This window comes from Sebastes fasciatus, chromosome 1, assembly GCF_043250625.1.
Source record: "Sebastes fasciatus isolate fSebFas1 chromosome 1, fSebFas1.pri, whole genome shotgun sequence".
NCBI classification, from domain to species: Eukaryota; Metazoa; Chordata; class Actinopteri; order Perciformes; family Sebastidae; genus Sebastes; species Sebastes fasciatus.
This window is the reverse complement of record NC_133795.1, coordinates 17,732,840-17,760,779: the sequence shown is the minus strand read 5'-3', so window position 1 is coordinate 17,760,779 and position 27,940 is coordinate 17,732,840. Positions and strand designations below refer to the sequence as shown.

At 38.1% G+C, this 27,940-nt stretch overlaps 3 protein-coding genes and 1 pseudogene across 3 annotated transcripts in view; all 4 read right to left on the bottom strand.

The window, feature by feature from the left end:
- Positions 1-331: 331 nt before the first annotated feature.
- gpr61l (G protein-coupled receptor 61-like) lies at positions 332-4,668 on the bottom strand. The gene is made up of 2 exons (XM_074634365.1): positions 3,953-4,668; positions 332-1,910 (listed from the first exon to the last, which is right to left on the bottom strand). The coding sequence occupies exon 2, from the start codon at positions 1,856-1,858 to the stop codon at positions 566-568; it is 1,293 nt and encodes a 430-aa protein (XP_074490466.1). The 5' UTR covers positions 1,859-1,910; positions 3,953-4,668; the 3' UTR covers positions 332-565.
- A 3,424-nt stretch (positions 4,669-8,092) lies between these two features.
- On the bottom strand, positions 8,093-11,781 carry LOC141767133 (protein mono-ADP-ribosyltransferase PARP3-like; annotated as a pseudogene).
- A 2,081-nt stretch (positions 11,782-13,862) lies between these two features.
- On the bottom strand, positions 13,863-18,402 carry parp3 (poly (ADP-ribose) polymerase family, member 3). Its single transcript, XM_074634360.1, has 11 exons — positions 18,275-18,402; positions 17,750-17,955; positions 17,531-17,656; positions 17,192-17,371; positions 16,866-17,004; positions 16,168-16,391; positions 15,923-16,078; positions 15,742-15,828; positions 15,482-15,659; positions 15,227-15,370; positions 13,863-14,885 (listed from the first exon to the last, which is right to left on the bottom strand). The coding sequence occupies exons 2-11, from the start codon at positions 17,933-17,935 to the stop codon at positions 14,716-14,718; spliced, it is 1,590 nt and encodes a 529-aa protein (XP_074490461.1). The 5' UTR covers positions 17,936-17,955; positions 18,275-18,402; the 3' UTR covers positions 13,863-14,715.
- A 3,107-nt stretch (positions 18,403-21,509) lies between these two features.
- Positions 21,510-27,940, bottom strand: part of grm2a (glutamate receptor, metabotropic 2a) — a 41,637-nt gene continuing 35,206 nt past the window's right edge. The window contains exons 5-6 of the mRNA XM_074634354.1: positions 23,209-23,386; positions 21,510-22,022 (exon numbers count right to left, since the gene is read on the bottom strand). Of these exons, the coding sequence (XP_074490455.1) occupies positions 21,949-22,022; positions 23,209-23,386 (252 nt within the window). The 3' untranslated portion in view covers positions 21,510-21,948. The remainder of the gene's footprint in view (positions 22,023-23,208; positions 23,387-27,940) is intronic.

The following is a 27,940-nucleotide window of genomic DNA, read 5'->3' as shown; positions in this document are numbered from 1 at the left end:
TTCACGAAAATAGTTCACTGAAATGTGTTTCTGAAAACATTTGAGGCGAGAAATAAGCCACGCAGTTGCTGAATCTGTCTTTATTTTGGATCGACAACGTTTATTTTAAAAGATTATCGGGAGTTTCGAGAGGCGGCGAGTCGCGTCGGACGCCCGTGATTTGCATAAAGTAGCGGAGCCCTCAACTTCATGCAAATAAGGAGCGGGCGTCGTGATGCCTAGTCTCTCCAATCGCGATGCCACGCTACCAGAATACATTGCGCGGCTGCTTACATAGACAATGAATGGAGAGCGTGGAAAGCACGGAGCCTGTGGACACGTACCGTCACTGTGGAATTTGACCTCCATCACTTCCATTGAAATAATGGATCTCTTTGTGGCCACTATAGGCAGGAGGAATTATTACAGTGACCAATAATCATCACAATATACATACGGGCATGTCAGTATTGTTTTAAGATAGGCTTACCTATATGTTAAGAAAAAATTTCCCGCTAACGTAAAAAACTGACATGGCCTATATACAGTATTAGCACTGTGGTCCATAACTCATGTTGGTCAATGTCTAAGCGTGCTCCTCAGGTATTTGTCCAGGGATTTTTATCCCCTGGTCCGTATTGTTTTTGGGACGGGAGTTGGCACAGTTAGATGGGCTTTCAGTTGTGCTGGTGGTTCTCTGGATGAACTGGAGGAAGTTCTCTTGAAGGGAGCCCTCATGGCTGGATGTCCCAAACTCCGACGGCTGGGTCAAGCAGCAGCGCCGAAACTTCACCAGCTCTTCTCTGATCTGCCTGTTCAACATGCCGTAGAAGAACGGGTTAACTGCAAAGGAGGAGTAGGCCAGCCAGGTGACACCCTCCTCTAAGTCCCCGGGGCTGTGCATGGAGCCAGTCAGAGACATTTGCAGGTGGAAGATGAAGTATGGCAACCAACAAACAAAGAACTGACCCACAATGAATACCAAAGTAAGGGCAGCCTTTCCTCCACTGAAGGCCCTCTTTGGAGATAGTCTTTGGGGCAGAGTACGGGTGGTGGCGATCATGGTGGTCTCGCTGTTGATGGAGTCTGAGCGATTTTTAGCAGGGCTCGAATTTGTCCATGTTGGCACGGCAGGGACTTGCTGCAGGGCTGCAGAACGAGCTACCTTGTACACGGCACCGTAAACAGCAAAGATAACCACTGCAGGAACCAGGAAACAAACCACACTGAAGAGCACAGAAAATACACTTCTTAGACGACTGTGGCTTGCGTGGAGAGAGCAGTGTGCTGCTGCAATAGAGCTCTGATGTCCATAGGCTGGCCATCCAAACAGCGTGATCAAAGCCAAGAGGACTGACTTAACCCAGATTAGGAGCATGACACCAATAGCAAGGTTGATGGTCATCTTGACTTCATAACGCATGGGGTGTACGATATAGAAGTAACGCTCCACACTGATGGCTGTGATGGTGAGAATGGAGAGACAGATGAGAAAAACATTGAGAAAGATGTAAACCTGACACTCCAGAACAGTAAACACCACAGTGCCAAAGAACGCTGAGCTGGATATGATACCCAAAGGCATGAGAAGGATGGCACACAGCAGGTCTACTGCACAAAGGTGACACACAAAAGCAAACCTCTTTAGGTGAGGAGCGCGGGCAATGGCCACCATCACGCCAGTGTTGGCCAACAATGCAATGAGGTTAAGGGTCACCATGCAGAACAACCCAAAAAGGTCTTTGATCTGTGACTGGGAGCTTGTGACGACGCCCACTTCGGCAGGAACCGTAGGATTGGGCTCCCATAGGGCAGAGGTGAAATTTGTCACTGAGTGATTTGGCACAGAGGCTATCATGGGACCAATCTTATCGGCCATTATTCACTAACAACCTCCATTTGTATATCAGATGTCTTCAGATGTGGATGTCCTGTGTTGAGAAGACAGAAAACAGTTATTTATAAATATTTTTAAGTGCATTTATCTATCCATTGAAAAACAATTCCCATATAATATGTAGTAATACTTCAATATAGTTGAATACTGATGCAACACATGGTCTGATTATTTAAAGGTACAGTGTGTAGGATTTGGCGGCATCTAGTGGCATGGTTGCAGATTGCAAACAACTGAACACCCCTCCGCTCACTCCACTCTTTTCAAAGACTGCGGTAACGTGAGCCACAGAGTGCAAAACCTTGGTAACGCTATCTGCCTCGCTTAAAGGCCATCCTTACCTTAATAACACTACTTTAGGTCAAATGGCGGCTGGTGGTACCACGGTTTTTCACTCTGCGGCTCACGTTACTGCAGCTTCACAAGCATGTCGGAAAACTACGGTGTCCTTCAGTTAATGCAAAAGGCTCTCTCTAGAGCCAGTGTTTGGTTTGTCCATTTTGGGCTACTGTAGAAACATGGTAAAGTAACATGGCGGACTGTGCGAAGAGGACCTGCTCCCTACTGGATACGGCGTTGGAGGGGGGGCCCCGTTCATTCCTATAAAAGTGGTGCATGAAGCCGAAAAAGCTCGACTTCCGACTGGAAGAAGAACCCGGATCTTCCAGCGATCTTCCGCATCCATTTGGCCCATGGAGCAGGTGTAGTAGCGTCCGCTTGGTCACATGGCTCGGTCACGGGGTCCCAATGTTACACTGTCGTCACGGCTTGCTAACTCCGCCTCCCAGCCCTCACTCCAGCCTCGGTCTGGATCTCATTCACATGAACGGAGGAAGGGAAATAACTCTGGATTTGGCTATTAATGCGTTTTTCAACTTTTTGGACCTAATGATTTAAATAAGGGCTATTAGAGTGTTCATACTGGGAAGTTGATTTACCTCAAAAAACATTATCCGCTGAATTACAGACATCTCTTTTCCAATGTAAGTCTATGGGAAAAAGTATTTCTGGGCCCAATGGCATCACGTGATGGACACGGAAGTTGTAGTACCGCCGTTTGGCCACTACGAAAACTGGCATCAACAACCAGCACTCTTCCTGGGGGCTTGATGTAGATATGAGGAGCTCATTCTAAGCTAACAAAAACACAATGACTCTTAGTTTCAGGTGATTATACACTAATTAAAACATTGTTTTGAATATTATATTTCATTTTTGCTAATAGATCCCCCGAAATGTTACACACTGTTCCTTTAATATCATGTTAATTAATTGAAAAATATACCGCAATTATATTTCAGTCGACTACTGATTCCTAAATGGAAACATATTAGCAGTTGCTCACATGTTTACAGTGTAAACAGATACACTTTGGAAACCGTTTACAGTAAAATAAAGCAATGACCAGCCTTGTTTATGTGAAATCAGCATTGGCCACCTTGAGGGCCTTTCTACACTGATGCTAAAGATAAGAGTTGTGGGAACAAGAAGCAATGACACGCCTCAGTAGTCAGCTGTTTGCTACCAGTTGTTTTAGGTCCAACTGCAGTCCACTGTTGTTGTCATTATATATGTGAATTCTCTTTTCAGACTCTATGAAAAAGGAGTAGCAAACCGATATGATAAACTTTACACCAAAGGACAGATAGTCTGAGTAAACAAGAGCTAATGTGCATGTGAGTTTTTGTTGGACGTATGGAAATATTATTAATATAATATTGGAGAAATGCAAGTCTGTCCTTTCTGAGTGCTAAGTGCTGAGTTAAAGTTTAAAAGGCTTTCACCTGCATCCATCTTTAAAAGATCACTGTTTATGCAGTTTCAAGACAACGGTTGTATTTTTTACCATTTTACACTTTGTCACATGTTTTTTTTCTCCAAAAGTCTATCTATCTAGACAAGTTTGTTTGTTTTTTAAAAATATTAATACTGGACATTCATCCTATCTGAGAATGCAATGATATGCTGATATCAATACCTTCTTATCTCATTATGCGGTAAAACATATTAATTGATCAATTCCGTCTAGATTACAGCATAAAAGAAACAACACTGATTATGCATAAAATGACTTACCCATGATCCACTCTGTGTTTGTGTGGTACAGTTCAGACCAAACGGGTTAACCAGATGTTTGACTTGACAAAGTTCCCATTGAAATCACACATATGTTTCAATACAGTAGGCCCAAACCAGCTTTATTTCTTTTTTTCTTCCAAAAAGTAAAATAGACAGTCCTCCAAATGAAAATCTATATCATCAAGTCCAGTTAACTGGGTTTCTGAGGTTTTGTTCTTCTGTATAGAGGCTCCAGAGGTCCAGACTTATCACACATGTATATCTGCAGGTAAAGAAGTACTGATCACTGAATCCATGATGATTTCTGATGGTAAATGATGCTTCCTCTCTCTCTCCCCCCCTCCTCCAGTAGCTCTCTCATTCATGTCCTGTGTATGGCAGTGACTGTCACACATTGTATTGTGTGTGATGGTGTTTTTCTTTTCTTTCTTTTTTTTGCTTTCAAATAGACACACACTCCACTGTCCCCCTTCCAGAGCCCAGTCTTCCCTGGGTCCTAATTTCCACCAGGTTAAAGGGAAAACTCATGTTTACCCTGATGCAGCCAGCCCTGTATTTTTGCATAAATTAGATTATTTACTGAAATCAGAGGCAACTGTAACATTAATAGAGAATGGAACTGCTCCACTGACAGTAAGGGATTGACTATAGTAGGATGAACTAGGAAGTTTTTTATCTCTTTTTTCGTCATTCTATAATATTACTTTTTTATCCCTTTTTCGACATACAATATAATGACTTTTTTTGACATAGTATAGTGTGACTTTTTTTATCATTCTTTTCGACATACTATACCATGAGTTTTTAAATTTTTCCAACATACTATACTATGACATTTATCGACATAGTATGACTTTTTTATAATTTTTGGGGAAATAATATACTATGATTTTTTTAACATACGACTTTATATGACTTTCTTTAATCACTTTTTATGACATACTATTCTATGACTTTTTTCGACATACTATAATATGACTTTTTTATAATTCTTTTGCGAAATAATATACTGTGATTTTTTTCAACATGACTATGACTATGACCATATATATATATATATATATATATATATATATATATATATATGACTTTTAATCACTTTTTTCGTCATTCTATAATATTACTTTTTTTATCACTCTTTCCAACATACTATATTATGACTTTTTTAATCACTTATTATGACATACTATATACTATGACTTTTTTTGACAAACTATAATATGACTTTATTATAATTTTTTTGCTAAATAATATAATGTGATTTTTTTAAGCACTTTTTTCGTCATTCTATAATATTACTTTTTTATAATTTTTTGCAAAATAATATACTTTGATTTTTTTCAGCATACTATACTGTGACTTTTTTAGTCACTTTTTTCTTCATTCTATAATATGACTTTTTTTTAACATATGTATGAATTTTTTTCACTCCAACATACTATATATAACTTTTATCTATACTATGACTTTTATCGACATGTGACATATGACATATGACTTTTTTTATAATTTTGGTTTTGATACATACAAAACACATAAACGATAATTATATAAATGTTATAATAAATACACCGCATTTACAAGAACTTGTTATAATTTCTGATTTTCTGTTGCATAACCCCCTAGTAGTATCTCTGGTAAACCCTGGGAGGAGACGCTCGTCTCACTCCACTGTCAAGCACCGGGCATCGATGTGAGGGTGGAGATCAAACCCTGCTCTGCCGCAGCCAGAACCGGGAACTAAGCAACCAAGCCACTAATGCCACACGCACTTGAGACTGTTCTCTTCGTACATTTGACTTCGTCATTAGAAGTCAGACCTGAAAACAGACTGTGCCACATAAGGATCAAACCCACAACCGCCAATACTCCAATCAGATATCTACCAGACTGAGCTATCTGACCAGATACACTGATGTAATGTTTGTTATTGTATTTGACTTCTTCATTTGAAGTTGGACCTCAAAACTCACTGTGTAACATAACATTTTTAGACAAACTATACTATGAAATTCTTTGACATACCAACTTGACTTTATTTTCCATAATATCTTTGGACATGACATGACTTTGACTATGACTTTTTTTCATGAAATTTTCCGACATCTATACTATGACATTTTTCATGAAATTCTTTGAGATACTACAACTTGACTTTATTTTCCATGATATCTTTGGACATGACTTTGACTATGACTTTTTTTCATGAAATCTTTCACGTATTATACTATGACATTTTTCATGAAATTTTTCGACATGCTATACTATGACTTTTTTCATGAAATTCTTTGACAAACTATACTATGACTTTTTTTTCATGAAATTCTTTCACATACTATACTATGACATTTTTTCATGAAAAAATGTTCATGAAAATTTTCGACATACTATACATGACATTTTTTCAGTTTTTTCGACAGTATAGTATGTCGAAAAAAGTGATATTATTTCATGGCGAAAAGAAGTGGTAAAAAAGTCATAGTATGGTATGTCGAAAAAAATCTGAAAAGTCATAGTATAGAATGTTGAAAAAAGAGGTCATAGTATAGTGTGTCAAAGAAAGGTAAAAAAAAAAAAAGTCATAGTATAGTATGTAAAAAAAAAAGCTAAAAAGTCATAGTACAGTGTGTCGACAGAAAGTCACTGTATAGTATGTCGAAAAAAAACAAAAAAAGTCATAGTAAAGTTTGTCAAAAAAGGCAATAAAAGTAATTGTATAGTAAGTCAAAAATTAAGTCATAGTATAGTATGTCGGAAAAAAAAATGTCACAATACAGTGTCGAAAAATGCAAAAAAAAGTAAAAAAAAAAAGTCATAGTTTGTCGAAAAAATGCACAAAAGTCATAGCATAGTATGTCCAAAAACAGTCATAGAATAGTATGTTGAAAAAAGGCAAAAAAGTTTTTGTATATATTTGTATAATATGTCGAAAAAAAAGTGATACTATAGTATTTTTTAAATCTAAAAAAATAATAATAGTATAGTATGTTGAAATAAAAGTCATAGTATAGTGCGTTGAAAAAAAAGTCACTTTATAGTATTTTGAAAAAAATGAAAAGAATTCATAGAATAGTATTTTGAAGTAAATGAAAAATATAATATGTCGAAAAAAAGTTGATACTATAGTGTCACGACACCACTCCACTAGGTGTCCCGGTGTCCTTTTGCTGGTTCCTCTTTGTATTGCAAGGTGGAGGGTCGTCAGGCTGATGAGCCACACCTGGGCTTGGCTTTTGGCCAAAATTTTAAAAAAATGTGGGCACCCTGGACTTCTAACCCCCAAAAGGCACAGCTAGACCAAACTGTCAACCATCATACCAAATTTGAAGTTCCTAAGTTAAATAGTTTCCGAGTTCTGCTCCGGAAACTCAAGTGTGACGCGAACCGGAAGGACGGATGCTCAACATCCAAAAGGAAAAACATTGCAACAAGTTTTGGGGGCACTTTAGTTTATTAACTAATCATTGGTTCAAGTCATGATTTAGTGCAAATATGCAGAGGCAATTACATTCGAAAGGGAGTTGTTCATTACTGACACCATATGGTGACATTTGTAATATAGCAAGAAGACGTACTGGGCATGATTGACCAAGCTATTAATGACGTACAAGTTACATTACTTTGCATAGCAGACACACTTTCAGAGTCTTTCTTTAAATATTAGATTTGTACCAGTGCTTGAACATTAGCCACAAATTGCACTTTATACTTCTAACTGTAAACATATCTATGCATAGAGAATCATTTTTACTTCTGGTCTACTATATAACATTAGTCAAAATGTCTATCACTGCAAAGGCATGCGGAAAAATTCTCCTACATATCAAAGATATCTTCTCTCTGAAGGACAGGTTTATATAAGCGTTACCTCTTGGATTAAATAATGCAGTATGTAAAAAGTAAGCTACTCAAACTAGGACTGAGATGCCAAATAGAACATGATGTGCAGCATGTAATTTGAAAAACTGTGCAAATAGCTAGAGGCCTTTTAGACATTTAAAGTAGTGAAAAAGTAATCTTTTCATTGCACGGGAATAAATAATTACAGTAAGTCAGCATGTGTTATAACAAAAGTGCAGTCTAATGCGCTTGGGCCAGTTTAACAGTGTGCAAAATATAAGGCACAGAGAAGTCATTTATGAATCACGATAGGGACATATGCACAATAACTGTATAATAAAATAGCCATATTATTATAAGAAAACAGCAAAGCCAAGCTTTTTACGAAGCCCCTTATATAGAGGGAATGTGTAATCTTTTCTGCTTCTTTCCTTGAGTTGAATTACTACATGTGAAGCTCCAGCAGGTAACGAAGGCAACACTGGCTCTCTTTGTAGATGAGATATTCACTGTTGCTGAAGTGGCTGTCTGAGAACTGGGGCTGAGCTATGGGCTTACCCTGAGGCACAGCAACCTTCTTGCCCTCCAGGGTGATGAAGATGTCTTTGGATGGATCTGAAAACACAGGAGTTAACAACTTTACCAAACAAAAGACACTGCAGAATATCATTTAACACAGTCGTTCTCAAATTTGTATCAATATTGGAGAAACTAGTAACAAAATGAGCCAAAGAGAATTTTATTGAAATAATATAATCTTGAGCATAAACTGCATGTTTCTTTTTGTGCATGTTTATCGTGAATTAATGTTGTGCAAATTACAAATGCAACTTAAACTTTGCACAAAGTTTTTAGACACAAAACACATGTATGGCTCTGACAATATACTGACAGTGAGCTTGAGAGCAAGATAAACTTAATTTTACCATATGAATAAAACTGAGGAAGTATTGTACCTGGCTCCACTGATCCTCGTGCCACCACACTATCATGGCCTGCAGGGGCCTTCTTCAAGGAGCCGTTGTCTGCAGTGATGGTACATTCTTTGCCGAGGGCAACCTCGCTCAAAAACATCACTCCGGTATTTTTAGAGGTGTGCACTAAAAATACATGGCATAAAAATGGGATATTTCAAACATCATATTAACGTTATGACTGCAATCAATGACATAATTATCTTCTTCAATCCCTGTGCTTTCACACAGCCTCACTGTAACCCGCAGACTTGCTGTTCTCAGATGCAAAATAGATACCACGACCAACACGGCCTCCTGATTGGGGCATTATCCTCAGACCACTCTTCAGGATAGCTGCCACCACCGCTATGTTTGTGCCGTGCCACAGCAGACGGCGGTTCTCCAGACTGTCGTTCTCTCTAAACCGCTCACCCTGCAATATGCAACGTACGTGTTAGGACACAGGATTTCAGTTTCTGGTATCACATTAAACAAAGATTGACTCCAGTTCCTACCTCTGTCTCTCGATCGACTTCCCAAACATTGACGATTTTTGGGTTACGATAGCCACCTCCAGTCGCTTTCAGGTATTTTTCTATGATCTTTAAATGAGAAAAAGTTAGGACAGCATCAATGGAAGATGATCTGAGTGCTTTGTATCTACTGAACCTTATTATATCACTTTTGACACAGTACCTTGAAATTTTCTGTATCCTTGTCCAATAGTTTGAGGCTGCATTTGAGAGAATTGTAGTACTGGTCTAGCGGGTGAGGAACTGTCTCTATCATCTCTTCCTGAGCCTTTTCAGTCTCTGACTTCAGAGTCTGGGCCATCACGATGTCAGCCAGCACCTTTACAGAGCATGTAAAAGCAGAGTGACCTTATGCCTGAGAAAACATCATAGAAAGATAGCTAACATATAATCTAAAAATAATCTCACCATAAGCATCTCTTTCTTCTTCTCCACAATCTCTTTGTCGTTGATGGTTGGCGGTCTGTTCCGGCCAAAGTTGTGTGGGATTGTGGTGAAGAACTTTGAGGAAAGTTCTTTCAGACGTGCGTTTCTGCTTTTTTGGTTCATGGCTGCCTCGATCTCCTCCAACACTTCAAAGCCCTTTGTAATCTGAACCGTACTGAGCTTGCCCAAAGGCATCTTCTTGATGTCTGTGTAACGTCCACATACACAAAAACACAAATCAGACTACTTAATACTGTGTTTTCTTTGATTTTGCTAAGAAAAGGCCTCTCATACTGCACATTTTGCCTGTTTAAAGTGCAAACTGTTATTTCAATAACCGCCAAACAGGGAAAAAAAACATGCAATAACAATGATTTTGTTAGCAAAGTGCAATGCACTGATCAGCTATGTTCAAAAGAGATAAGGAATGCATTGTGTGAATGCAGACTTCACCCTCTGTTTGTGGCATATGGTCAATCATTTACAGGTCACACTCAGCACCCTTTCTTCTCCAAGTTACTACATTTCAAAGCAACACTGAATTTAAGCTAAATGTACAAAAAGCAACTCATTCAATGCAACAGGCACTCTAGCCCAACAGGCATGCTACAGAACAGGTGTGTTGTTTACACTGGACTTGTGCAGACCGCACAAACCTGCTTGTGTTAAATGGTTGGTAAACTGAGGCACACCCACCTAGTTTCATACATTCCATGGCCTCCTTGAACATGTCATTGCTGAAAATGAGCTCGACGAGCTTCTTGGTAGAGGCGTCAAGGGTGCAAGTCTGTCATGGATGATAGTGGTAACTGATTCTACGAGATGGTGCTTATAGATTTCATATTCAATGCTCCTTGTCCCCGTGAGATGTGCATTTACAGTACGTTACCTTGACCTCAGCATCCTGGTCTCCATCCACCTCGATCAGGGTGTACTTCCCAGAGTGAGGCACAAAGTCTGCCCGATCGTCCCAGTTGTTCTTGGTCTTGTCCTTAAACTTTTTCTCAAAGTCCTTGATAGCCTTCTCAGCATCAGCAAACTTGTTAAGTTTACTTTGTCCCGATTCCCCCTGAATTTAGATTAGAGATGAGGCAATCAGGGGTCACGTTTCTTTATGTAACAGAACCAAACACTACAGCACAGTAATTACTACTATTTAAAATATAATGAGCATAAGAAATGAACAGAATAATGTAAATAGTTTAGTAGGAATGCAGGACAAACTTACCACTCTACCCCATCTGTTCCATGTGTAATAGCTGCTCTTTTCTTTAACAACTTGAATGACATAAAACTTGTTATTGTTATGCCCAATGTTGGTCTGATTGAGCATGCAATCATAGTCCTCATGTACCTGGTGGAGACAATAAAATAAACAGTTTTCAAATTCTCTTTTAATATGACTGATTGCATACAGTATACAGAATACATACAGTATGTTTCTTACCTCTACAGATTTTGACAGCGTGCAGGAATCATCCACCTTCCTCTTGCCTTTTACCTCTGGCCCTGCAGCCAGAAGGGCCTCTTTTGCAGAGGTGAAGGTATCCTTTGGTTTTGGTGTCTCAGGCTCCTGTTTCACCTTTTTGCCACCTGCCTTGGCCTTGGTAGCAGCACGTCTCTTTGGTGGCATGATCCTGGCTGAAAAAAACCCTGCAACAGAAATGTGCCATGTTGGGTGATCTGGGCATGATGCCTTCAGGACAAGCTCAGACAAGCCTCCACTGATCAGCTCAGCTATAATAACCCTCTCTGGCTCTGCAGCAAAACAAATGAATGAATTCATCATGCATGTACAGTACTTACTGAGTAATAAACAGTCAGCTACTACTATATACTGCCACAATAATAACAGCAATCCACCATTATGCAAATGTAGTTTTCCTGTGTTTTGGAACAAGGAAGCCATAGAGCCTCCGCCCTCCTTGTTTACTCCAGAGACGACCTGAATGTCCCTCAGCTGGGAACTCACCTTTAACTTCAGATAGACGGAAGGCAGACAGGCACACTCTGGGTGGTCTCCTCGCTGTTGGAGCTGTCACCTGGATGTCTGGAGGCTTCAACTGTCTGACTCAGGTTTTTGGGAAGTTTACATTCACTTTAGAGTCAGAGGAAGAGGAGGAGCTCGACTGCATCATCGCATTGGATTAATTCTCCTTCTTGCTGCTGCTACAGTAACTACTACCGCCATCTAGCTTATTCCTGTTGGTATAGTTCTCTCAAAACCTTCAAAAAAGAAATAATAGGTCTGTGTTTTAGTTATTTATTCATGATTGTTTTGTTTTGTTTTGTTTTCCTTTCACTACTTGTGTTTTTTGTATTTGCTTGTCTCCATTTTTGTTTGCCCTTAGTTCCTAGTATTGTCTGTTTGTTTTTTTATATATATACATTACTTTTTTTCACTTTTTTCGACATACTGTACTATGAAGTTTGTATCACTTTTTTGACATAAAGTAATATTACTTTTTTTTATAATTTTTTGCAAAATAATATACTTTGATTTTTTCCCGGCATACTAGGCCGAACCGGGAACTTAGCAACCAAGCCACCAATGCCACACGCACTTGAGACTGTTCTCTTCGTATATTTGACTTCGTCATTAGAAGTCAGACCTGAAAACAGACTGTGCCACATAAGGATCAAACCCACAATCTCCAATACTCCAATCAGATATCTACCAGACTGAGCTATCTGACCAGATACACTGATGTAATGTTTGTTATTGTATTTGACTTCTTCATTTGAAGTTGGACCTCAAAACTCACTGTGTAACATAACATTTTTAGACAAACTATACTATGAAATTCTTTGACATACCAACTTGACTTTATTTTCCATGATATCTTTGGACATGACATGACTTTGACTATGACTTTTTTTCATGAAATTTTCCGACATCTATACTATGACATTTTTCATGAAAGTTTTCGACATACTATAATTTTACTTTTTACTATGACATTTTTTCATGAAATTCTTTGACAAAACTATACTATGACATTTTTTTCATTAAATTCTTTGACATACTATAATTTTACTTTTTACTATGACATTTTTTCATTACATTTTTTGACATGCTATACTATGACTTTTTTCATGAAATTCTTTGACATACTATAGTATGACTTTCTTTTCATAAAATCTTTCGACATACTATGCATGACATTTTTTCATTAATTCTTTGACATTCTATGACATTTTTTCCTGACATTTTTCGACATACTTTACTATGACATTACTCGTGAAAATCTTTGACATACCATACAATGACTTTCTTTTCATTAATTCTTTGACATTCTATACTATGACATTTTTTCATGAAAATTTTTGCCATACTATATATACTAAGACTTTTTATCACTTTTTTCGACTTACTATTCTATGACTTTTTTCGACAGTATAGTATGTCGAAAAAGGTGATATAATTTCATGGTGAAAAGAAGTGGTAAAAAAGTCATAGTATAGTATGTCGAAAAAAATCCGAAAAGTCATAGTATAGAATGTTGAAAAAAAGAGGTCAAAGTATGTCAAAGAAAGGTAAAAAAAAGTCATAGTATAGTATGTAAAAAAAAAAGCAAAAAAGTCATAGTACAGTGTGTTGAAAGAAAACAAAAAAAGTCATAGTAATTTGCCATTTGTATAATATGTCGAAAAAAAAGTGATACTATAGTATTTTTTAAATCTAAAAAAATAATAATAGTATAGTATGTTGAAATAAAAGTCATAGTATAGTGCGTAGAAAAAAAAGTCACTTTATAGTATGTTGAAAAAAATGAAAAGAATTCATAGAATAGTATTTTGAAGTAAATGAAAAATATAATATGTCGAAAAAAAGTTGATACTATAGTGTCACGACACCACTCCACTAGGTGTCCCGGTGTCCTTTTGCTGGTTCCTCTTTGTATTGCAAGGTGGAGGGTCGTCGGGCTGATGAGCCACACCTGGGCTTGGTTTTTGGCCAAAATTTAAAAAAATGTGGGCACCCTGGACTTCTAACCCCCAAAAGGCACAGCTAGACCAAACTGTCAACCATCATACCAAATCTGAAGTTCCTAAGTTAAATAGTTTCCGAGTTCTGCTCCGGAAACTCAAGTGTGACGCGAACCGGAAGGACGGATGCTCAACATCCAAAAGGAAAAACATTGCAACAAGTTTTGGGGGCACTTTAGTTTATTAACTAATCATTGGTTCAAGTCATGATTTAGTGCAAATATGCAGAGGCAATTACATTCCAAAGGGAGTTGTTCATTACTGACACCATATGGTGACATTTGTAATATAGCAAGAAGACGTACTGGGCATGATTGACCAAGCTATTAATGACGTACAAGTTACATTACTTTGCATAGCAGACACACTTTCAGAGTCTTTCTTTAAATATTAGATTTGTACCAGTGCTTGAACATTAGCCACAAATTGCACTTTATACTTCTAACTGTAAACATATCTATGCATAGAGAATCATTTTTACTTCTGGTCTACTATATAACATTAGTCAAAATGTCTATCACTGCAAAGGCATGCGGAAAAATTCTCCTACATATCAAAGATATCTTCTCTCTGAAGGACAGGTTTATATAAGCGTTACCTCTTGGATTAAATAATGCAGTATGTAAAAAGTAAGCTACTCAAACTAGGACTGAGATGCCAAATAGAACATGATGTGCAGCATGTAATTTGAAAAACTGTGCAAATAGCTAGAGGCCTTTTAGACATTTAAAGTAGTGAAAAAGTAATCTTTTCATTGCACGGGAATAAATAATTACAGTAAGTCAGCATGTGTTATAACAAAAGTGCAGTCTAATGCGCTTGGGCCAGTTTAACAGTGTGCAAAATATAAGGCACAGAGAAGTCATTTATGAATCACGATAGGGACATATGCACAATAACTGTATAATAAAATAGCCATATTATTATAAGAAAACAGCAAAGCCAAGCTTTTTACGAAGCCCCTTATATAGAGGGAAAGTGTAATCTTTTCTGCTTCTTTCCTTGAGTTGAATTACTACATGTGAAGCTCCAGCAGGTAACGAAGGCAACACTGGCTCTCTTTGTAGATGAGATATTCACTGTTGCTGAAGTGGCTGTCTGAGAACTGGGGCTGAGCTATGGGCTTACCCTGAGGCACAGCAACCTTCTTGCCCTCCAGGGTGATGAAGATGTCTTTGGATGGATCTGAAAACACAGGAGTTAACAACTTTACCAAACAAAAGACACTGCAGAATATCATTTAACACAGTCGTTCTCAAATTTGTATCAATATTGGAGAAACTAGTAACAAAATGAGCCAAAGAGAATTTTATTGAAATAATATAATCTTGAGCATAAAATGCATGTTTCTTTTTGTGCATGTTTATCATGAATTAATGTTGTGCAAATTACAAATGCAACTTAAACTTTGCACAAAGTTTTTAGACACAAAACACATGTATGGCTCTGACAATATACTGACAGTGAGCTTGAGAGCAAGATAAACTTAATTTTACCATATGAATAAAACTGAGGAAGTATTGTACCTGGCTCCACTGATCCTCGTGCCACCACACTATCATGGCCTGCAGGGGCCTTCTTCAAGGAGCCGTTGTCTGCAGTGATGGTACATTCTTTGCCGAGGGCAACCTCGCTCAAAAACATCACTCCGGTATTTTTAGAGGTGCGCACTAAAAATACATGGCATAAAAATGGGATATTTCAAACATCATATTAACGTTATGACTGCAATCAATGACATAATTATCTTCTTCAATCCCTGTGCTTTCACACAGCCTCACCGTAACCCGCAGACTTGCTGTTCTCAGATGCAAAATAGATACCACGACCAACACGGCCTCCCGAGTGGGGCATTATCCTCAGACCACTCTTCAGGATAGCTGCCACCACCGCTATGTTTGTGCCGTGCCACAGCAGACGGCGGTTCTCCAGACTGTCGTTCTCTCTAAACCGCTCACCCTGCAATATGCAACGTACGTGTTAGGACACAGGATTTCAGTTTCTGGTATCACATTAAACAAAGATTGACTCCAGTTCCTACCTCGGTCTCTCGATCGACGTCCCAAACATTGACGATTTTTGGGTTACGATAGCCACCTCCAGTTGCTTTCAGGTATTTTTCTATGATCTTTAAATGAGAAAAAGTTAGGACAGCATCAATGGAAGATGATCTGAGTGCTTTGTATCTACTGAACTTTATTATATCACTTTTGACACAGTACCTTGAAATTTTCTGTATCCTTGTCCAATAGTTTGAGGCTGCATTTGAGAGAATTGTAGTCCTGGTCTAGCGGGTGAGGAACTGTCTCTATCATCTCTTCCTGAGCCTTTTCAGTCTCTGACTTCAGAGTCTGGGCCATCTCGATGTCAGCCAGCACCTTTACAGAGCATGTAAAAGCAGAGTGACCTTATGCCTGAGAAAACATCATAGAAAGATAGCTAACATATAATCTAAAAATAATCTCACCATAAGCATCTCTTTCTTCTTCTCCACAATCTCTTTGTCGTTGATGGTTGGCGGTCTGTTCCGGCCAAAGTTGTGTGGGATTGTGGTGAAGAACTTTGAGGAAAGTTCTTCCAGACGTGCGTTTCTGCTTTTTTGGTTCATGGCTGCCTCGATCTCCTCCAACACTTCAAAGCCCTTTGCAATCTGAACCTTACTGAGCTTGCCCAAAGGCATCTTCTTGATGTCTGTGTAACGTCCACATACACAAAAACACAAATCAGACTACTTAATACTGTGTTTTCTTTGATTTTGCTAAGAAAAGGCCTCTCATACTGCACATTTTGCCTGTTTAAAGTGCAAACTGTTATTTCAATAACCGCCAAACAGGGAAAAAAAACATGCAATAACAATGATTTTGTTAGCAAAGTGCAATGCACTGATCAGCTATGTTCAAAAGAGATAAGGGAATGCATTGTGTGAATGCAGACTTCACCCTCTGTTTGTGGCATATGGTCAATCATTTACAGGTCACACTCAGCACCCTTTCTTCTCCAAGTTACTACATTTCAAAGCAACACTGAATTTAAGCTAAATGTACAAAAAGCAACTCATTCAGTGCAACAGGCATGCTACAGAACAGGTGTGTTGTGTACACTGGACTTGTGCAGACCGCACAAACCTGCTTGTGTTAAATGGTTGGTGAACTGAGGCACACCCACCTAGGTTCATACATTCCATGGCCTCCTTGAACATGTCATTGCTGAAAATGAGCTCGACGAGCTTCTTGGTAGAGGCGTCAAGGGTGCAATCTAGGATGTCTTTTGTGACTTTGACAGACTTTCCATCGACAGTGTCTACCTGCAATATAAAAAAAAGTACAGCCAGTGAGATTCTGCTAAAGCTGATACTAAATTTCACAAAGTTTTTTTCTCTCTGATGAAGTCTGTCATGGATGATGGTGGTAACTGATTCTACGAGATGATGCTTATAGATTTCATATTCAATGCTCCTTGTCCCCGTGAGATGTGCATTTACAGTACGTTACCTTGACCTCAGCATCCTGGTCTCCATCCACCTCGATCAGGGTGTACTTCCCAGAGTGAGACACAAAGTCTGCCCGATCGTCCCAGTTGTTCTTGGTCTTGTCCTTAAACTTTTTCTCAAAGTCCTTGATAGCCTTCTCAGCATCAGCAAACTTGTTAAGTTTACTTTGTCCCGATTCCCCCTGAATTTAGATTAGAGATGAGGCAATCAGGGGGCACGTTTCTTTATGTAACAGAACCAAACACTACAGCACAGTAATTACTACTATTTAAAATATAATGAGCATAAGAAATGAACAGAATAATGTAAATAGTTTAGTAGGAATGCAGGACAAACTTACCACTCTACCCCATCTGTTCCATGTGTAATAACTGCTCTTTTCTTTAACAACTTGAATGACATAAAACTTGTTATTGTTATGCCCAATGTTGGTCTGATTGAGCATGCAATCATAGTCCTCATGTACCTGGTGGAGACAATAAAATAAACAGTTTTCAAATTGTCTTTTAATATGACTGATTGCATACAGTATACAGAATACATACAGTATGTTTCTTACCTCTACAGATTTTGACAGCGTGCAGGAATCATCCACCTTCCTCTTGCCTTTTACCTCTGGCCCTGCAGCCAGAAGGGCCTCTTTTGTAGAGGTGAAGGTATCCTTTGGTTTTGGTGTCTCAGGCTCCTGTTTCACCTTTTTGCCACCTGCCTTGGCCTTGGTAGCAGCACGTCTCTTTGGTGGCATGATCCTGGCTGAAAAAAACCCTGCAACAGAAATGTGCCATGTTGGGTGATCTGGGCATGATGCCTTCAGGACAAGCTCAGACATGCCTACACTGATCAGCTCAGCTATAATAACCCTCTCTGGCTCTGCAGCAAAACAAATGAATGAATTCATCATGCATGTACAGTACTTACTGAGTGATAAACAGTCAGCTACTACTATATACTGCCACAATAATAACAGCAATCCACCATTATGCAAATGTAGTTTTCCTGTGTTTTGGAACAAGGAAGCCATAGAGCCTCCGCCCTCCTTGTTTACTCCAGAGACGACCTGAATGTCCCTCAGCTGGGAACTCACCTTTAACTTCAGATAGACGGAAGGCAGACAGGCACACTCTGGGTGGTCTCCTCGCTGTTGGAGCTGTCACCTGGATGTCTGGAGGCTTCAACTGTCTGACTCAGGTTTTCGGGAAGTTTACATTCACTTTAGAGTCAGAGGAAGAGGAGGAGCTCGACTGCATCATCGCATTGGATTAATTCTCCTTCTTGCTGCTGCTACAGTAACTACTACCGCCATCTAGCTTATTCCTGTAGCTATAGTTCTCTTAAAACCTTCAAAAAAGAAATAATAGGTCTGTGTTTTATATATTTATTCATGTTTTTTTTTGTTTTGTTTCGTTTTCCTTTCATTACTTGTGTTTTTTGTATTTGCTTGTCTCCATTTTTGTTTGCCCTTAGTTCCTAGTATTGTCTGTTTTTTTTAATATATATATAAAGCAAAATGAGGCATGATACACACCCCACAGAAGTCTGTATCACTGACATGCACATGCTTCTTAATACAAATATTTGAAACGAAAAAATAAATAATAGTAATAATAATGTAATAGTTAATAATGGCACTCATTATTCTCATACAGTTTCGTTCTGTACAAAATGGTAACAGACGGATCACCTATCTAATCTTGTCCAAGGTTAACAGCCACTTGTTATCTTCTGAATAGCTTTACAGATGTTTTATTATGAGCATATATTTGATACTTCAAAGACAAAGATAATAAGGAGTTTTAGAATAAGTTTATTGTGCTGAATTAAATTTACACAAATAATTAGAAGTATAGGGCCAAAGTTGGCTACAGATTTGATCAACATTTCACAGTTGAGGAAACTGTAATCCAGAATAGTCTTTTCAACATCCCCTATAATGAATTTAAGGTGGGGAGTAACTGATGTTAACTCTTTCTATTTATTAGCTATCAGGCTGATGCTGTGGGCAACCCTTACCAAAAATAAGTTTATTCAAGTGTGCTATTAGTATACTTATTTTAAACTTAAAATAATAGAGTATACTTTCAGTTTACTTTTTATGTACTTATCAGTGATCTTAACAAAAGTATACATAAGTATACTTGGCTCATACTGACAAGTATGCAGAAAAGTCTGAGTATACTTGGCTCATACTGACAAGTATACAGAAAAGTATAGGTATACTTGGCTCATACTGACAAGTATACAGAAAAGTCTAAGTATACTTGGCTCATACTGATAAGTATACAGAAAAGTCTAAGTATACTTGGCTCATACTGATAAGTATACAGAAAAGTCTAAGTATACTTGGCTCATACTGACAAGTATACAGAAAAGTCTAAGTATACTTGGCTCATACTGACAAGTATACAGAAAAGCCTAAGTATACTTGGCTCATACTGATAAGTATACAGAAAAGCCTAAGTATACTTGGCTCATACTGATACGTATACAGAAATGTCTAAGTACACTTGGCTTATACTGACAAGTATACAGAAAAGTATACTTGGCTTATAGGCCAACTTGTACTAATCTTTTGATCGAGATATAATTAAGAAAAGTATAATGAAGTATTCTTGCGTTATAGGCTTACAGAAAGGTATACTTGGCCCAAGAGTGAGCTAGGGCTTATTTAATAAGCTCCATAGTTATGTCGGGGGCCTTTTTTGTAATATTACAAAAAAATAGTATTAAGATAGTATTAGATAAAAGTTATACAGTTAAATTAATTTTTTCTTCCCTCATTTGGGGTGGCCCTATGGATGGATGGCGCCCCTAGCATTTGCCTATAACGCCTATGCCTAGGGCTGGCTCTAGGTATTATAAATGGGATCATAAATAGTTTTGTTTAAACTATCATTCGTCACCTTCAAAAACATTCAATTGGATTAAGAGCCCACTAAAATGTTTTACTTGTTCCCGTTCAGGTCAAATTTGTTTTGAGAATTTAACAGTAAACTGAGAGGAGATTTGGAGATTGGGGTGGAGAAAACAATGTTGTGCTCAAATAATGCTATTAAAACAATAGCCTACATCTTTGTGGAGCTCAACTTCATTTTTTAAAATTTTATATATTATACCGTACTTGACATATTGTATAAGTATATTTATTGTAAGTCCAAAGTCCATGACCTCCCTATTTTCTCATCTTCTATCCACTGTTAATTCCAGGATAAAAAACAACTCCCATTTAATAAGAATATATAAAAGTTGACTTTATATATATATATATATATATCGATAGATAGATAGATAGATAGATAGATAGATAATATTGTGAAATAAATCTGGTTGTTCAAAAATATTTCCTCAAGAAAATATCTTCATATAATTATGTCTCTAAATATTCAGCTTAATGGGGGTCTTTCTTTAACACAAGTTGGCACTCTTGTTTTTACAATCACAGCAAGGAGTTTTATACTGTACCTGGTTTACATGATAACAGTTATCTGATGATGGCCATTGAGCAGATCTAATAAAATAAGACATTGCTCTGATTATCAGTCCACTTCCTCCATATGTAAACTCTCTATTTACAGCAAGCCCCGGAGCTGCCTACACTCTGCAATGTGCAAGATTACATCAGACAATTTGGACACAAGATGGCAGTGTTAAATCACAGATACTGTAGGGTCTGTTTTCCAAAGCATCTGCCTCATGTAGGGGGGGTACCGACTGCTCTGTATGTCCTTAGACAGCTTTGGTGGATTTTATCAGCAGCTGATGATATTTGTGCTGGTAATATTCATGTAGAGGCTGTTTGATTTTGGCAGATGGTGTAGATTGAAGCTGATAAATATCAGACAGCTCAGATTTCAAACCCAAACTGAGTCCAAATTTAATTTGCATTAACATCAACATGAATCTAAATTGCACTTAATTCCACATAAGTCATTTATACATGACTTTCTTTGGACTTTGTCCTTTGGCTGTGTGAAGTGTCCTTGAGCAAGACACTGAAACCCCAAATTGCTCCCGATGGCCAGGCCAACGCCTTGCACGGCAGCTGTCACCATCAGTGTATGAGTGGTGTGAATGGGTGAATGAAAGGCAAAGGAAAGAAGTGGAAAGTGCTTTTTGCCATGAGGTTGAAAAACGCTATACATGTGCAGTTAATTTAGAATATTATATATATATATATATCTGCTTGCATCAGTAGGCAGGCAGGTGTAAATGTCATGTAACAATGTAGTATGACAGCATGTTTGGCAAATATGTGCAGATTAAGACTACAAGATACAAGGTTTATTACAGTGTCAAGCTAAGCAAATCAACAAAGTATGTTTGTATATGTTATCCTCTGGAATATGCATCTCATGATGATGTGCAAATAAAAGGTCAGACTATAAGTAATTTTGGTATTAATAAAAAACACATTTTATTTACATAAATTACAAGAAAGCACAAACTGGTTCACCAAAATCTACATTAAAAACGTCTTGTATATATTACATTTAACAGATTTACTATAATTTACTCCATTGTTGCAAGTAGAATCTTCAATAAAAACAAGGACTATACGCCACTTTATCGGCATCTCATTTCAAATCGCTACGAGTCAAAGAACAAAATAAAATAATTGGGACATTGTACTCACAGCACTTCGAGGACAACAAAGTCAGGACGATCGTCTGTATGACCTCTTTAATATCTGAGACACCTGATTCAGGACTAGTGATTATATAACTCTGTTTACAATGCTTGGCAAAGGAACTCGGCTGATCTTCACAAGGAGGACGTTGTGGAGTCCACCACCTCTCGTCCGTTACACACTGTTGGAACAACATTGGAGGCTGATGCTGCAAAACATAACAAAAGTAATTTTTGATAAAATAAACAATACATATGTATGTAACATATTCAAATGATTTTAAGAATGACAAAGGAAGAAAAAGCACTGTAACCCAATAGAACAAGCCCCCGCCAACAACAACCAAGAGAGACAGATATTTAAAAAAATATTTAATCTAAATGAAAAAAAAAGAAAACACTAAATGAATAACCTAAAACAAATACATTTAAATAAGTAAATCTAAATTAATTAAACAAAATTAAATCAATTTAAAAAAATTAAATTAAATTAATTTAAAAATAAATAAATGTAATAGATAAATAAATAAACTCGACTAACAATCAAGACATTGTAAAATCACCAAAATTGACATACATATATGATCAATTCCAAAAGTCCAGGAAAATGGTCATAATCGATATTAGACTGTTTAAATCTTATGAACCCAAATCTGGTGGAGTTACAGATAAACTCTGAAAATAAGTCATAAACAGTTGCCACCTCTTATAGAATGAGTCTGTCAATCAGCAGTATGATAACCAAGTAATGAATTATATGAAATCTGGTGATTTATGTGTTAATATCACATTTTTAATTAATTATACAGAAACAATATTGGGTAAGACTTTTTCTTCTGATTGATCTGGTGGAAATTTCCCAACGTTTTTTTTTTTTTGTTTTGTTTTTAGAGAACAAAAGAGCAGTGAACAAACTATTTGGCCGTTCTAGTTTGCTTGATCTGAACCATGCATGATTTGTAAAAAGGTAAAGAGTATACAACATGTGATGATGTCACTTCCTCAACCAATAGGGATGGCAGACACTTCCAATCATCCAATCACATTGATTTGGTGGTGTTTAAAAGAACACATACCACCATTTAATCTTCTTAATGTCCTGATGAAGGTCCTTGTTGACCGAAACGTTGACTAATAAAGCAGAGAAAAGTGTGTGCGGGAGCAAGTCATTTTTTTTGAAAAAGTACATATTGGAGGGGATCAACTCCCAGCACCACAAACAATTTTGAGAATGTGCATGTTTTCATCTCCTTGAAGAGTATACAACAGCCAGGGTTAGACGTGTGACAGAAAGGTGGTCTCATATAATGAGTTATGAGTAATGTATCACTGTTTTTGGCAATGAGCGTATAGCTGAATAGCTACAATGACATCGTCGTGTATATCAGGTGGTACCTTGAGAGAAACTGGAGCCGGGGCCGGTGGTGACGCTGAAGCGGGTGGTGGCCGTTCTGAGATTGCAGACATTCTTCTGCGGCTGGAACAGGATGATGTGGACTTTGGGAGCGAAGAGGCAGCCCAACACCACCGACCCACTCAGACTGACCGAGATGCACATGGTGGTTGTCTGCACCTGGAGGAGGAAAGAGAGGCGAGAAATTCACAGATATTACTCAGTGATACTTTCAGTTGGCTTTTATGTAACAGAAAAAGTAAACTTCTAGTTTGGCAAAATGGTGAGAGAATTCCTATACACCATCAAAAGCGCCTCTAAATTTCACACCAGTGCCAATATTACTCCCAGTGTTAATTTTTTTAGTATTAAAACATGGTTATTCATCCATAGAGCTGATAAGGCTCTGAGGAGGAAGGTTCAAAACAACCAGAAAGTGTTAACTCTACTCATGTGGAATCATAACAGCATTGGCATCGGGTTGAGGACCATTTTTGCTGTACAAGAATATTCATTTTAATAAGAAAGGCAGTCAGAAAAGTCAGAAAAGAAATGATTAAGACGTCTTCCATTATTCAGAATCAAAGCCAGGTGCAGCAGAGAGAGGAAGCTGTCAGCTGGGACCGCTAAAGAGAGGTGTTAAGCGAACTGCTTATTTGCTTGTCAATCAACTGTTCGACTCTCCCTCTTCGCCCACATCTCCCTGTGTGTCATTGGTCTTCTCCTTCATTTCCAATCTCCCCGCATATTTCTTTTTTTGTTTTTTTCCTGGATAACAGGATACAGCCCGGCATCGTGTGGTGTGTGGCAGGTGCATCCCATTTTCACACGGCACAGCAGGTGTCTGTTTTCACCCTGAATGCTAATGTTGGTGTTAAAATAATGTGGGCACCAAATATTGCACTGTGCACACACTGTTCTGCAACAAAGATAGCAAACAAAGAGGGTAAGATAATGGGATGAAATAAAATCCCATTACTTTAAGCAGGGACGTAAGTTTATATTTACAGAATAGCGTTTAATCATCTTACATGCTGTGTTTATTAGTTTCTTACTCTCTTACAATACATAATTACTAATTACTGTTATAGTATTCAACAATTTATAATACATTTTATGAAGATAGGGACTAATTGATAAAGATATCTATATCAACTTTAATTTAATATTCATATATTTGATATATATGTTTGCAACATAGTGGTCACTGACTGAAGGTTATATTGTACCACCATGTCAGTGTGAAACATCACTGAATTTATCTCTGTATCTTGACATGTATTGTAGGTTGCCATGTGCAATAAATTCAACATTAAAATTCACCTCACGCAACCTCTGAAATACAGCAAACACTGATGCGCTCAGGTTCTGGGTTGAGATGTAAAAATCACAAAAATCGACCATTACCACTTTTTCTTTTCTGTATATATCTGACCTGTATATTTGGATACATGGAATAAGGGCATTATATACAAAGGAAACAGTTTACACCTTATAAGCTGAGCAATACCAAAGTGCACAGAGGCTAAATGTCCTCTACTTAATTCAGAAATAGTTTTGAATAAAACCGGGGACAGTACTGCATAGGAATGACCTGTTAAGTGGTTTTAATAATTCACAAGATGCTGCTCTGGAAGAGCAAAGGACAAGGAATCTGCCTTTGCAGTAATATTTCTCCAGATGTCTTCTGCTCGAGTGTGGAGAACAGGATGTAGAGCATGGCTACTACGGTTTCTGCTCGTCTCTGTTCACTCTTGTTTGTTTTTTGTTTTTTTTAGCTTTGAAGGTATTATTTTATTTTACCAATACAGCACTGCTGCTTCAGATGTAAATAATGTCTTCTGTTTTCAGGTAGTTTTATTCCTCCAGAGAACAAAACAGCGGAGATGAGATTCCTCCTGTTATTGGACTTCGTGCTGTAGGTATATTGAAAAGCTTTATTGGATGAAAAAAACATGTTGGCTGACACGGACGCTGAAATGACAAAAACCCACAAGTCATACACTGATGGAGAGCCGTGTGTGATTTGTTGAGATTTCACAAGTGGAATGATGTTGTTAATCTGTAATTAGACTCAGCATGTGAGTTAGGTTAATGAGCGTTTACTGTACTGTATGTAATGTATCAGTCCGTTCGCAGGAAAAGGCGTATGAATCACACAATAATTCCCAAGGCATTTAGCGTGCGATAAGAACGCCTTTCTTGCTTTTGGTGTGTCATTTGTGCGCAATGTACTGACTGCGTAATTATGCAATGGTCAGAGTTAGTGATGTAGAATAAAGAGAAAGACCGCTTATGGCGGGTGGGAGGGGAGGGAAGGTGGATTAGTCCACCTGACCCACGATGATGACGTTTCTCACATGTGTTTTAGTGACGTTTGTGATATAGTTTCAGTACTTATGTTACATTGTTCACATGTGTATTTTACTTAGTTTACATACTTATTTTAATCCCAACCATGACGTTGTTCCTAAACCTAAGTGAGTGGTTTTATTGCCTAGACCTAACTGCAGACATTACCGTTGTTGCGTGGCGTACAAATGGCACGAGAAAAGCGGTCATAACCTGGTCCCCACTGGTTTCATCAGCTGATCTACATAATGTAGCCTACCACTGTAATTGTATTTCCTCCACTAACGCTACGTTGCTAGATTTATTCCTGTATTTCCTCTAAGGGCTGTACATACTGTAGAAAGGCACTTCCTGGTGAGAGATGATACTTGCAGCCGGGGAGTCCAGTATGTGTGAGATAACGCCATCAATGGGCTCTATAGCATTCTGGAGACAAAAATACTATAGTGTTTCACTAAGTCAAAGGAGTTTAAATGACTAAATTAAGAGTGATTTAGAAAAGGTTTCCAGACAGATCTTGAAAGGATCTGTTAAAGGGTAACTACACCCAAAATGCATACAGTACATGTTATTCCTATGGTCTAAGACAGTCCAAAAAAATATTAGTAAACATGAACAACTCTCTCCCAAAATCAAAAACTAGAGTGCTAAAACTCAAACTAGTGATGTCATTGGGTATAAAATGTGGAATTGCTCCATAGACAATGAATGGGGAGAGATGTTATAGATGACACTGAGAGCACCCAGATGAATGATCTGAGTATATGGGAACATTTTCTGTTTCACAACTGAGAAACCTACAATAAAATAAAGCTCATTTGGGTATAAAAAAAAAAGAAAACAAACATTCTGTGGGTCCATAAAATCAGTCCCCCATTCATTGTCTATGGAGCAGCTCCACACTAAACTTGATGACATCACAAGTTTGAGACTTACTTCTCTGGTTTCTGGCTTTGAGAGAGAGGAGCTCATGTTCACAAATATTGATTGAACTTTCCTCGGCCTTAGAAATAACATATTGGAATTCTTGATTTAGGTGGTGTTCCCCTTTAATGTGACAGGCAGCGGTTGTAAAGAGGCAATACTTTTCTGTCATTTAGCACCGTCTCTAGCCTACAGTGTTTTCATAGAAGTGCAGTGTGTTTAATCAGTTGTGTTTGCTGCTGAGATGAGATGACCAGTACTGACATATGAGGAGAGCCCCTCTCCCTCAGGGTGTGTAGAACATCCTCAATATTTCATATGATAATCAAATGTGTTATTCATGCCTCAGTAGTATTTAGTTTACTTTAACATTTCATGGCAGACCACAATCAAATCTGTATTTGTTATTCATCTGGAGAGTTGCATCAGGCTGTGACGACAATTTGAGAAGGTGTGTGAAACTAGGAGAACACTAGTAATACGTCCCTGCCTGTGAAAAACTGGAGACACCGTGCCAAGTCGGTTGCTTCAGTAATTATTTATCGGTCGAAGGGGAACGTTGCGTCTAACTGATGAGCCCGTTCTGGCTGTGAATTTGCTGGAGGAAGGGTTCCTCTGAGCCTCGCCAGAGTCCCAGGACAGAGGGCACAGCTGGGACTCAGCATCCCTGTCTTTCACAGTCCATTCCACACAGCTACGCACAGGGACACAAAGGGACGTTCAGTCCTCATGGTCTTGCCTGCCTTCTCCATGTTTCTGCAGAGGCAGCTGTGTCAGGGGATTCCTCATGTCTATTTCTCCCTTCTGCCTCTCTCTCTTGCTGCACGCTGTTGAGATCCCAGAGGAGTGAAAGCTCACGACTCAGGCCACCCTGTTCTCTGCACTTCTATCTATTCAATGTACAATGTTCTAAATGTTTCCGTGTCTACCGATCACCATCAGCATCCATTCAGCACGCAGGGTGAGAGACTGAACACCTTTTATCTGGTTAGTCCTCATTTTCCTTTGTTAACTACTGTATATTACACACATGAATACACATCCATCCATCTATCAATGTATCCATCTATCTATCCATCTATCATCTATCCATCTATCTATCTATCTATCTATCTATCTATCTATCTATCTATCTATCTATCTATCTATCTATCTATCTATCTATCTATCTATCTATCTATCCATCTCATGTTTTATTCCTCATGAGTAAGTCAGGTGGATTGTTTTAAACCTTCTTTTTCCAGGGATAGGTTTGTTGAGGTTTGTTGAGGAAATGCTGGGGCTGAAGTGATAAAATTACTTCCTGCCATAAGCTTTTATTTTAGGGGAGATGTGAAGGAGCTGCTCTCTCTTCCCTCCATTTCACTTGTTCATTTTAACCAGACATTGACTATTTGTGTCTTTTGTTCTTAGAAAACCTAGAGTACGGCTTGTCAAAACACTGCGTAAATTATACCA